General features: G+C 38.5%; 1 protein-coding gene across 5 annotated transcripts in view; it reads right to left on the bottom strand.

Annotated features, from left to right (window-relative positions):
- Positions 1–13,128, bottom strand: part of VPS13A (vacuolar protein sorting 13 homolog A) — a 108,267-nt gene that overhangs the window by 43,997 nt on the left and 51,142 nt on the right. For all 5 annotated transcript variants that reach the window (XM_054518017.1, XM_036403891.2, XM_054518016.1 and 2 more), the window contains exons 36-42: positions 8,383–8,507; positions 7,491–7,660; positions 6,630–6,850; positions 5,236–5,468; positions 2,187–2,279; positions 1,364–1,720; positions 527–628 (exon numbers count right to left, since the gene is read on the bottom strand). In XM_054518017.1, coding sequence (XP_054373992.1) covers positions 527–628; positions 1,364–1,720; positions 2,187–2,279; positions 5,236–5,468; positions 6,630–6,850; positions 7,491–7,660; positions 8,383–8,507 — 1,301 coding nt within the window. The remainder of the gene's footprint in view (positions 1–526; positions 629–1,363; positions 1,721–2,186; positions 2,280–5,235; positions 5,469–6,629; positions 6,851–7,490; positions 7,661–8,382; positions 8,508–13,128) is intronic.

Raw genomic sequence — 13,128 nt, 5'->3', positions numbered from 1 at the left:
GAAATTAAACAGTTAAGACGGAAGGAGGAAAATAAAAGGTACTTCCCATCGTTTGATAAAGCCTTATCTAGGTTGAGACCAGATTCTTGACTGTTTCCATGGAAGATGAAAATTAGGTGGTAAGAACACTACTCCCACAGTACTCTATGTGCTAATCAACAACTATCAGTTTTTCCAATACAGTTTTGTTATACTACTGTGGAACAAGAGCAGTGGCTTGTCTTTCCAAAATCACTGAATGCATCATTAGCATATGGCCTAATAGGACAAACTGATATAAAGCTGTTATGATTACCTTATGCAACTAGAATAAAATTTTGCAACTTGAAAGACAATATTTAACAGATCTGAGTGTCTGGATCTTTCCTCATATAAGAAGTGGTTTCATTTACTATTTGGGAAAAAACTCTCAGTAACCAACAAGGAACAAAATTGTTAGATGAGTCTCAGAAATGAAAGGTGGAGAGGACTTGTTTTTTTTAAGGTATCATAATGCGGTATCTGCACTCAGCTTTGTAAACTATACCTTGATTTCAAGAGTCCATGGCTTGAATAAGTCTGTCTTCTCAACTTCTAGTGGTTCAAGCAAAGGTTCCCACACGCCAAACATCTCATTAAAATAATGCACCTATCAAAATCCAGAAAGCAGTTAGGAATTTACATAAAACTTAAATTAAAAATTCTAATTTACAGTATATTAATTATTTTGGTAATCTAAAAGATTCATAATCAGATTGCACTTTCAGCTGCTACCTTAAGATGAAACAAATGCATTAGAAAAATAAATGAGGCAGCTAAGTTTCTACTGCAAAGTCCTTTCAAGTAAGTGATAAAAATTGTGCCACTTAAAACACAATTTTGGCTTAAATGGTAGGTGCACTGGAATTCAAAATCACTACAAATAAGGAAGAATCTACCTACAACAATCACTGAATTTTGTTATTAATTTCCAAATATGAGTCCATTTGGATGTTTTATGAACAAAACTGTTTTATAGGAACAACATATTCTACTGTAACATTAAGTGAAGATTATTAGAGACTTTTAGCCAGCTGCCATTCCAACATTTAACACTGATGCAACAGGGCTCCAAGAACTTGCAAAGAGTGTAAATGTGAGGCTGCATAACACCAATTACTGTGCCATTAATTAACATTACATCTAATGCATTAGATTTCATTCTAACTTAGCTATCTTAACTCCTCATTCCCATCATGCTCCCACAACACATATTTGCAGGAGTTTAGTCACCAAATATATGGGTTATTTTTCTTTTATTGTCTAAATAACTTGCATGTAAGATTTAGACAATAAGGTTTAGCATCCTAGGAAAACTTCTATTTCTTTATGTAGGATTCCTTACCTCTAGCTCGAGACGAGAATGTAGGTTGATTAGAGTACTCCAGTTCTTGACTTCTCCAACAAACGAGGACTTGGCTAAAAGCATTGGCACTGTTCTGTGCCCAACCCCAGCTTCAAGGGTTATAAAAACAGATTCTATATTAAGTTTCAATGACTCTCCTGTGGGAACCAGTTCAGTGTTAGGATTTTTATCTTCATTTTCATTAGTCTCTTCAAGAAACCACATTTTCAGATTTTTTATATCTTTCTTATTCCACAAGTCAGGAGGAATTTGACTAATCTCTTCTTTTGTTGGTTCTGTAGTTTGATAAAGGGCCGATGTAATAGTAATTACTGTGTTTATGATTATTGGTGAAACCTACAAATAAGAAATTGGAAAAACTGGAAATGAGAATCTAGTACAGAAATAGCTAGATTCAGACACAAAAATATAGTAAGTATGTTACAATAACAAAACACTTCCATCTTCTACAGGACTCTCATTCGAACATACTTCCCTTCCACAAGCAATAGTTCAATCTTTTCACATTTGCTATCCCTGCCTTATTTCCAGATGGAGGCTTTCTAAACTACTTCATTCAATGATTTATCTGAACACTTCAAAATTTATCTCTGCACACCAGGCATTTTATAGAACACAGATTCAAAACTGAAGCATAGTGACACAGCTGTTTATTTTCAATTTTATTCATTTTGACATGCTCAACAGGTAGGTGACCCAATGAAGTACAGGAACAATTCCCCACTTCAGTCATTCCTGAAGCAACTTCACAGCCTGCTGAGTGGGAAGTAGAAAACTAAAAACATAATACAAGTCTACTTACTTCTATTGTTAGAGATTTAATGGTTAGATCAGCTGTTTGTGGATTAGTACCTGACTGTTTCATTTCAAAGAAGAAGTCACAAGGCTGCAATACCTATACAATAAAGTAAAAACACATGTCATACAGAGCAAAAAATATTTTTAGAAACTTACTTTGAAATCATACACATAAAAAATAGTTTTTTATGTTAATGAAAGGTTTTCTTCCTTTTTACTGAAAGAAAACTTACCCATATTTGGTTCTTCAAAATTAAGAGAAATCTGAACATTAGTAACACGATGAAAGAAAAAACAAGTATTCAGAAGCATCACCTCAGCCATTCTCAATCATTAAAGTCTGAAACGTCAACTACAATAAAATACATTACACTTCAGTAACTCCATTCTTAGGGTAAAGTCTTCTGATACCTCCAATGCCCTGCACCATCATGTCTCTGACTTTTGAGGAAAACACGTTTTTCAGTTGCAATGCAGCAATGATACAGTTACAGTTTTCCTGAATAACAATATAGCCGTTTGAATCACAATCATTCAGTTCCAACTTTGTTTTGCAATCAGTCCCTGAATGTTTTCACTTGCCAAAGTTCACCAAATTAGAGGTATGCTATAAACAAAACCAGTGCAATGTTATTAATAGAGGACTCAGAGGCAATTAGACTATACTGACACTGTGCAGACAGGAAAACTTGCTCTCAAATCCCCATCTGAGATGGTCAGCCTTTCAAAAAACTAATTTCAAACCATATTGATGCAGCAATCTTTTCCAACATCTCTGTCCATATCTGAATCAGATGCTGGAGGCATAGATATACCCTGAATTAGTTTGACCACACTTTTCCCAAATAAGTTTGATCTAACAGAAGTTTTGTCCATAAGTTTGATCTAACAGAAGTTTTGTCCTATTGCTCAAATTACCTTTTTTTCTTACTCTATATTGCATTCAGGAATGAAAAATTACAGATTTCTCTTTAGACCAACACACATATGAGAAATACACAAAAAATCCCTCATCATTCATGCTATTTTAAATCTAGAGGTTAGTTTCCCTATTTGGCATTTGGACATGACACTTAGAGATATGGTTTAGAGGTCACTATGGTAGCGCTGGGTTGACAGTTTGACCAAACGATCCTGAAGGTCTCTTTCAGTTTTGAGGATTTTGTCATCAAAAGGATGAATTCATCCAACCTAATTACTTTCTGTCTTAGGTTACAATATAAGATGTACCCAAAAGTATATACTCTATCACCATCTTCATAAGCTGTTAAAACCAGGTGGGGCAGTGTTCTTTATCTCCTCCACAACTCATCCCTCTGGGGCGGAGGGCGGGGGGGGACAGATATATTCTGCTAATGGGCCATCAAGCCTCATTGCATGACTGATAAAATTACATCGTCCCACTGTGAGATGCTGTGCCCAAATGGCTACTAGATTCCCAGAGGACAAGAGCTCCATAGCCGCCACTGGACCTTCAGAGGAAGATCAAACCGTTCTACAGAATCACTGCCTTCAACAGAACCACATCTGACACTTAACAGGATTGCAGCCACCAATTAATCAGACTGCTACCAATACCCTAACAGGGTGTCAGATTGTATTCTGACTCCATCAGTGCTTCTGTATTATTAAATGTGTTTTAATTCTCCTATTAAATTGTATTTCTGACTTGGGATCTCCTGCTGGTTTGCTTCGAAACTAGTATACTTTCCCAGAGTAAAATTAGATTGTTTACAGAAAAGCCTGGGTTCAGAGGTTTGCTTACACACACTTTCAAAAGGAGCAGTTATGCTCCTATCTGCAGGTAATAAGTAGGTTTTTTTGGTGTTTTTTTTGACTTTTCTGAAGAACTTTCTGAATCTTTCAAGGAAGGTATTAAGCACTGAAACTAGTGTCCTCTGAAGTATTTTTCCCTATCTATTACATAAGCATCCTGTCAGATTCAGGTCTTTTTCCCCGTTTCTACAGTCTAAGATAAGAGATTCCATCAGAAGATATTCCCGTAAGAGGGAAAATTTCATGTCCAATAGCTTTCTACAAAGAAAGTAACATTTATGCCACATTTGCCTGCCACAAAATCAGAAGTCGAACAATTTTGCATTGTGGCTATCAATGCTAGTGCATCACTTTCGAAATGACTAGATAAACATTTTAGTGGAATAAAGACTGTGTAAACCCAAGGAGTAAACTGAGGTGCTATGATTCTACCTGAAACTCAGATGAAAAGGAAGATCCATTTCTTTCTGCTTACAGCTTTGGTCTTTCCTACATCACTCCATAAGTAAGCAGGCATTACAGAGAGCTGAAAAGTTTTGCTCTTCAAAATTCATCTGTGGTCTGAGAACACGGATAACTGTTGTATATACAGCCTATTTGAATTTTTTCTTTAATGCAATGATATCATCACAGAGTTAACTGAGGAACAGTCTGCTGTAGAGGCAGGAAAGCTGTAAGAAGCTCCAGGAGTGAGTGCGACTTTCAACTGGTCAGTAACTAACAAGTCTGATTCTGTTGCCAAATATAAATAGGCAGCTTTACTATAACAGATCTATAGACCTAAACATAAAGGAATTTATGAACAGCATACAATAAGTAAATGATTTCTGAATATGCACTTCCCTTTTTTTTTTTTCTGACACTGTTATTCTCTTACATATTCTCTTTAACACAAAGTTTTTGACTGATAGCACTCCAAACTTATTATATGGCATTTGACATAGCATATGCTTGCAAAATTCTATTTATTTGGCTTACACGTGATATGAAAGATAACATTATACTCCTTGGGGCTCTGCATTGTAGCTTGTCATACAAAGCAAACCCCAATGCCACAGATCAAGACGATGCTTTATGCATATCAGGCAAAAGAGAATAAAATCAACAAAATGTTAGCCACAAAATTTTACTCATACTGTAAATCTCTAGTACTATATTGTAGTATACATTTTAATAATGAACATTGCAGAAGTTATCTGTAATCTGTAATTTTAGCTATACAGCACCTTATAAGTTACACAGCACCTTTTAAATACACAGCATGGTTGCAAACTCACCGTAGTAATGCTCCCTTTCCTTTCTTCTGGAAGAAATGGGCATGCTTTCATCTGTATTTCTCTAACAGCAGCTGTCATGTTGTACCTTTCAGGGCTATTTTTAATGAAGACCTCACACTGTGTTGTAACCACCAATGCAGGAGCATCACTTCTTGTTAAATCAGCCACAAACACAATCTCTGGATTTTTAACAACAATGTTCATTTCCATTGTAGATACAGGCTGCACAGATGCTTCAGAAATATAAATAAGATTAGTTTAATTGTTCAAAGATTAAATCTCAATTATTTTCTTGTTGATTTAATTATTCATATAATTAATTTTTATAATTAATAACAATAATTACAATAATTATTTAATTCTTGTAACTTATAGGGAGGCACTGACTACTCAGGGGTAAGACCTAGCATGACTACTGTTAGCAAATCTGTAGATCCCTGCAACTGACATTTCTAGCCTCTTCATTGCAGACACAAAACCACTTAATATCTAATTAGTCTTGGATACAACAGAAGACTCCACAAAGTCTCTCTGTCAAAATGAAAAGGATAACCACTGTTGAATGAAAATGACAAGTATCACCACTGTTACTATCTCTGACATTAACAAATGTATCAGCTTCACTCCATACCTACATCTGCCAACTCTGATAAGAGTTTTACAAAAAAGCTGGGCACATTTTCTGCTCTCTGGAGTAGCAAATGCTCATTTTCCCACAGGAGAATAATGCAGCATTATTGATGCCTAATGTAAACACTTGCAATAAAAATACACTTTCATATAAGACTTCCTTTCTGTTCAGACTTTGATCATCAGCAAATAATCACAAAAGGCCTGGCTGAGAGGGACACAACTACAATATTTAGAGCACAGGAAAACACCACCAAAGAACCAGAGCTCTTTGGTCTCTGATGACAACTATCTGAGCCTGGAAGCATAAAAAGAATATTTCCTGCTCTGATGCTGTAATGGACCAATTTTTGTTGTCAGGTACTCAAGCTAAAAATCTATTTTCTGATGTAGGAAGAAATGCACATCACTGGAGAACTGAAATGACACTTCTAGGCAGCAGCATCAGGCAGGCCAATTCCACATGTAAGCACAATATATATAATATGCTCCTCTATTAATCCCATTTTATTTTAAACATACATTCTTAGGTATCCTCTTTCTCTAGTAAGACAAGACTTCATTTGGAAAGAAATACTAAAGGTCATTAATCTGTTTCCATGATGCAAAGAAAGCAATATCAATGGTTACAAGCCGTTCTATACATATAAACATAGGAAATAGCATAAAAAGAGTACTGTATTTTTTATGTATTACAATATCAAAACTGAGCTGATATTCAAATGCAGATTTTAAACTATTTCGAAGTGTATACTGGCATATACCTTGGTCCTTTACAGGTAATGACTGCTGTTTGAGATTTCTTTGTGCAGCACTTTCTGCATTAGCCTTTAGAAATATATCTGCTACAGTAAGTAGAAACTCCATGCTTGCACAAAGGTATATCTCTTGAACAATAACATCAAGAGCAGTGCCATCTCTCCCCTGTTTGTAGTTTACATCCACCATAACTTTCTTTTCAAATCCATGTTTCATTTCCACCATTCTGAAACACAATTAAGGAGGTATTTAAGGAAACAATAAAAAGCCAGCTACAAATACTGAAAAACACTTAAGATTCTCATTCCAGATGCAATACATTAAGAAGACTGAATTTAAAAAGCAATGCAAATAATTTTAGAACATGACTGATAAAAACAGCAGCACTAAATTTTTGTAACTTTAAAACTAACTGGAATCCCATACTGGTAACTAAAGATGTTAATAATTTAACAAGACAAACCATCATATTTCCTTTACATATCAAAAGTATGCATGTAAGTATGTATGTATGTATGTAGGTTTACATATCAAAAGCACTACATTTTACTGAAGTTTGTTACTATTTATGAGACATCATCTCAGTCTTACTTAGAACTTCATTAAAGTGGAAAGTGGAATTGTTTTCTATGCACATTTGTTAAATTAATATTTAAAGTTCAGTTTATTTCATTTTTTGTATCTAGCACTGGTCTCTCACAAAAACATGGAACAAAAGGCATGTGAAACACATACATGCACAGAAATAAGTACTTTAAGAACTCCTACACTAAAACAATTGCAGTTTTAACAGAATACTAATGAAATGTAAACATTATGAACTCTGTCTAACTCCAATAAGCAGTAAATTATGTAAAATTACAGACCTTGGTGTAGCCTTCTGGATGGCCTGTCTTTTATCATCTAATGTACAGTTTGCCAGTTTGACTGAAGCATTCATTGAACCATCTGATAGCATTTTCAGAGCAGCTGACATGAGAACTAATTTAAACTCTGCAAGCTTCAAAAGGTCATCTCTCTGATCCAAACTGTTAACCTGTTTAAATGAAACATTTGTAGATTTCATTATGGGTAGCAAAAATAATAAATAGGTGTGATATACAGTTTTACTTTAATTGATGATATTTTCAAAAATAATAAATTAAATAAACCCACTAATAATTCAAAATGTTGGGATCTTTAGCTTGATAACCACAAACAACCACAACCACATACAAGACGAAATTTTCAAAATGCAAAGCTTTGCCCTTCTATCATCTTTCTAAAGCAAGTCAACATAAGTGAGAGACCTAACTTTACAATAACTTACAAGCTTTTAGTCAGAAATCTAGTGACAAGTTTTGTAAGTTTAAACCAAGATGAATATAAATGTATTCCTATTGACAAATTTAAGAATCATTCCCCACCATTTTGTGTGTGTCCATGTACCCATCTCTACATGTAATTAATTAATATATTTCATTCCTCTGCATATTTTTCTTCCCAAACTATATTTTAAATTAAAAGAAATTTTCATCAGATTTTTGTCAGATGACAGAGGATGCTACCTATTACATGCTACCACTGGCTATTCTATATCCTGTAGTATCTGCCAAGAAATTTAGATAAAATAGCTGTTCTCTCATTTCCCTCACATTTATTATTATTGCTAGAACACACTTTCTCTGTCACAAATTAAGCTATTCTTGTTCAGAATTTCGAGGACTCTAAGCAATCTTAAAGGTGCTCATTACTCTTTGTAAACAAAATTATATTTACCTGTTTTGCATTTGGACTATACAACACTAAAGTCAGAGAGTCAAATCTGAAGTCCAGTTTTAGTGTTGTTTTTATTTTCATAGGTGAATGCAATTCCACCACAGCTGATGTCACAACAGTTACACCTTTTAGGAATCAAAAAAATGGTTAATATTTAGAAAATTACCTGACTGCAAATAAGGAAAAAACACAACAAAATATCCTCGCTTATGACCATAAAGACAGCAACTTAGTTTTTTCTCCACATGTAAATCCACTCACACTTAGCATATGTTTATCATACTTTATGTAACTACTTTTGGCAAAATCACACATTTGAGAATATAAAATTTATATTCACCCCTTACGTATTCAACATGAGATTTTTACCATCTTTAAAACTCAAATGTACAACTTCCAGTTAACACTACTGTGTGCAAGAGTGCTACAAAGAATACAAATTTACTTTCCTCCTCATTTGTTCATCTGCCACATTGTTGCTGGTTTTCATGTGTAATAAAGGAGTTCAACAAAAGATGGCTTTCTTTACTTGCTTTTCTTTCTACTGTGTGCTGAGTCGATGGGCAGTGACATGTATCAAAAAAGAACAACTTTCAGGGGTGTCATCAAACAGATCTAAATCAGGACAGCAAGGAAACCACCATATAAAGGAAAGAGAGTAAAATGGTAGCTTTCCAAAGTTGGGATGTTAACAAATGCAGTCAAGAGACTTTTAAGTGCTGCCTTGCATTATGGCCAGGATAACAAGACCTTTACATTACATGTCATGCTCCAAAACTCACTTCAGTGGCTCACTTGCCCCTATTCATTATTATTACTGTCAGATATTGCTCAAACCACAATGTCAAGATAATAGGTCCACTAGCAGCCAACCAACCTCATCAGCTAAGGAGGTATTTAGTGACAGCAACCACAAGAGCAGCATCAGCGGCTACAGCTGGCACGGCAAAATACCTCAAAGAGCCTGGCAGGCTCTTGAGTCAGGGAAACCTGAGATGGGAGACCTGGCAGGGCCCAGGAGCTCTCCTAAGTGAGGCCTACATGGTGAGAGCCTCTTGTCATCAGACAGAGGGAGGGGATCTAAAAGACAAGGGGTAAATGGAAATAGGTGCCTGCTGGGGGCAACAGGAGAATCATCTCCTTTGCCTTCACAGGTAACCTTAGGAAATAGGTATGAGGCTCCAGAATCTGAGGGTGAAGTAAATGATAGTGAAGGTGAAGGTCTACCTGGGGAGTTGCCCAAAGCAAGTCAGTCAACCAAACACATCACAATTTCAGGTTAAGAAAGAGAGAAAGAAAAGTAATTGTTGCAACTCTCTTCTGAGAGGAACTGAGGGCCCTGCATGCCAGCTGGACCCATCCCACAGGTCTGCTTGCCTTCCTGGGCCTCAGGTAAGAGGTACTACCAAGAGGCGGGATCTCGGACACAAGTTGTGTTCTCTTCTGTCCTGTCAAGTAAATCATGCAGATGAATACCTTGGTAATGCAATTCTGTGTTACCATCAGAATTTTGGTTTTGCTCATCATTGGTCAGGCTATAGAACACTGAGCCTGCTGGCACCAAACAGAGTTTTCCTGTCTCAGAGGGGAAAAGGGCTTTAGCTCAGGAATTAGCAGGGCTTGTTGAGAGAGCTTTAAGCTAGATTTGAAGAGAAATGAGGACAGGGCCAGGCTTGACAGAGATAAGGTGTGGGAAGGGGAGAACTACAGTGACCACTCAAGCAGCAAAAGGAGGCTTAAGAGAGAATACTTTCAGTGAATATAAGCATCCGAAGACGTAACCACAAGACAGACTAGGGGGCATCCCTTTGCACAATCAAATACTTCTATAATGTGCCTGTGCACTAATGCACACAGTATGGAAAACAAACTGGAGAAACGAGAAGTGCAGTCAAAGGACTTAGACCTAATTGCTATTACACAGATGTGGTGGGATAACTCACATGACTGGAATGTTGTCATGAAGGGCAATATTCTGTTTAGGAAAAACATTCTATGTGAGCAAACACCCAGAATGTATCAAGCTCTGTCTTGTGGTGGATGACGAGCAAGTCAAAAGCTTATGCGTCAGGATAAAAGGGCACACCAATAGGGATGACACTGTTGTGGGTGTTTGCTACAGGCCATCTGAGCAGGAGAAAGAAGTGGATGAGGCCTTTGACATGCAGCACAAAGCAGCCTCAGAAACACAAACCCTGGTTCCACTCTAACTACCCTGACATCTGCTGCAGAGCCATCACTCTGAAGCACGAACAGCCCAGCAGGTTGCTCAAAAGCATTGATCACAGCTCCCTGTCACGGATCGTGGAGGATCCCACAAGGAATGTTGTAGCTGTTTGACATCACACTAACCAGCAGGAAAGGCCTTGTGGGGGATGTGAAGGTTGGGGGCAGCCTTGGCTGGATAGTGATCATGAGATTGTGGAGTTCCAGATTGGGTGAGGAATGAACAAGGCACCAAGTAAGAGTGCAACCATGGACTTCAGGAGAAATAACTTCAGCCACTTCAGAGAATTCTCTTGGAAGAATCTGTGGGAACAGGCCCTCAAAAGCAGGGGCTGTTCCCCTAAGCAGGGGGGAACAGCAGGGGCTGTTCCCCTAAGAATCACTTCCTCCAGGCTCAAGAACTGGCATCCCAATGCAGGCCAGTGAGCAAGAAATCAGGCAAAGGGGCAAGAGACCTCCATAGATGAATGAAGAGCTTCTGCCACTACTCACACATAAGTAGGAAATACATTGGAGATGTGAGGTGAAGCTACTTGGAATGCATATAGAGGGCCCTGACAGGATACATTTATGAATGCTGAGAAAGCTGACTGCACACATTCATTTTTGAAAGGCTGTGGTGATTAGGAATGATGCCTCAGGACTGGAAGGAACCAAACGTCATCCCAGTCTTCAAATAGGGCAATGGAGGAGAACCCACGGAACTACCAGCCAGACAGCCTCACTTCAATCCCTGCAAAGGTGATGGAGTGCTGCATTCTGGAGGCCATCTCTTCTATGCCCATGAAAGACAAAAAGGAGTAGTCAGCATGGATTCACCTAAGGGGAATCATGCTTGACCAACATGATATCTTCTATAACTACCTGGATGGATGAGGTAAGAGCAGTGGTTATTGTCTACCTTGACTCCAACAAGGCTTTAAATAATGCCTCTCACAACATCCTCACTGGCAAACTTGTGAGTGTTGCCTGGATCAGTGGATGGTAAGATGGACAGAGCAGAAAGTCATGGACAGGAAGTTCCAAACAGAACTTCTTTACTGTGCAGATTACCACACACTGGCACAGATTGCCCAAAGAGGTTGTAGAGTCTCCCTCACTGGAGATATTTAAGAACTGCCTGGACACAATCCAGCGCCATGTGCTCTGGGATGACCCTACATGAGCAAGGGGGTTGGACCAGATGACCTGCTGTGGTCTCTTCCAGCATGACCCATTCTGTCATTCTGTGAGATCCTCTACACTGAGTCAGTAGAGGATTATTACTCAGTAGAGGATTATTACCCCTGATTATTACCCACTTCTGTTTGTACAGGTTGGCAATTAGAAGGTTGAGGAAAAAAGTCCTACAGCAATTGGAAAGGACTTCAGGATGACTGGTTGAAGGCACAGGAGCATAAGGTGGTGTTTTCCTTGATCCCATCAGTAGCAGGGAAGAATGCTGAAATGAACAGGAGAACCCCCCTGATGAACACAATGCTTGAAGGCTGGTGACATCAGTGGAATTTTCTTTTTTTGACCATGAGGCAACTGATGTAATACTAGGACTGCTGGGGACAGATGAGGTTCATTCGTCTCAAAGGGGAAAAACAATTCTTGCCCATGAGCTGGCATGAGTTAAGAGGACTTTAAACTAGGTTTGCAGGGGGGTGGGAAAAAGACCAAGCTCACTTAAGATGAGCCTGGGGGTAGGATGCCAGGGTTAGGAGTAAAATCAGTAACCCAGCTGAAGTGCAACTACACCAATGCACACGATATGGGTTACAAACAGGAGGAGCTGGAGGCCACTGTGCAGCAGGAAAGCAATGACAGAAATGTGGTGGGATGAGCAGAGTGCTGCACTGGATGGCTACAAGCTCTTCAGAAGGGACAGGAAAGGAAGGAGAGGTGTGGGGAGACTCTGTACAGTAGGAAGTGTTGTGAGTGTACAGAGCTCAAGGCTAGCAATGAGAAAGTTGAGTGCCTATGGGTGACAGTCAGGGGAAGGCTGAAAAGGCAGATATCCTGGTGGGAGTCTGTTATAGACCACCCAACCAGGATGAGGAGGTGGATAAACTATTCTATGATGTGATGCTGATGTTTCATGATTGTCAGCCCTTGTTCTTGTGACCTGCCAGATGTCTGCTGGAATTCAACACCAGAGAGGAGGCAGTCTAGGAGATTCCTGGAGTATGTGAAGATAACTTCTCAACACAGCTGAGAAGTGAGCCTACCAGGGGAGCTACCCTGCTGGATCTGCAGCTTACAAACAGAGAAGGGCTGGTGGGAGATGTTGTGGTTGGAGCCATCTTGAGCACAGAAACCATGACACAACAGTTTTCAATACAAAACAAAATGTGTCAACAAAATTTGGACTTCTGGAGGGCAGACTTTTAGGACACTGGTTCAGACAGTCCCTTGGCAATAAGCCCTTAAAACAAAAGGGGTCCACGAAGTCTAGATGTAGTTTAAGAATGAAATCTTATAGGCACAGGACCAGACTGTTTCTATGGGCTGGCCTGGCTGAATAGGGAGGAACTC

This window comes from Molothrus ater, chromosome Z (assembly GCF_012460135.2).
Source record: "Molothrus ater isolate BHLD 08-10-18 breed brown headed cowbird chromosome Z, BPBGC_Mater_1.1, whole genome shotgun sequence".
NCBI lineage: Eukaryota > Metazoa > Chordata > Aves > Passeriformes > Icteridae > Molothrus > Molothrus ater.
Note: the sequence above shows the minus strand (reverse complement) of the source record. Positions and strands in the feature narration are given on the sequence as shown.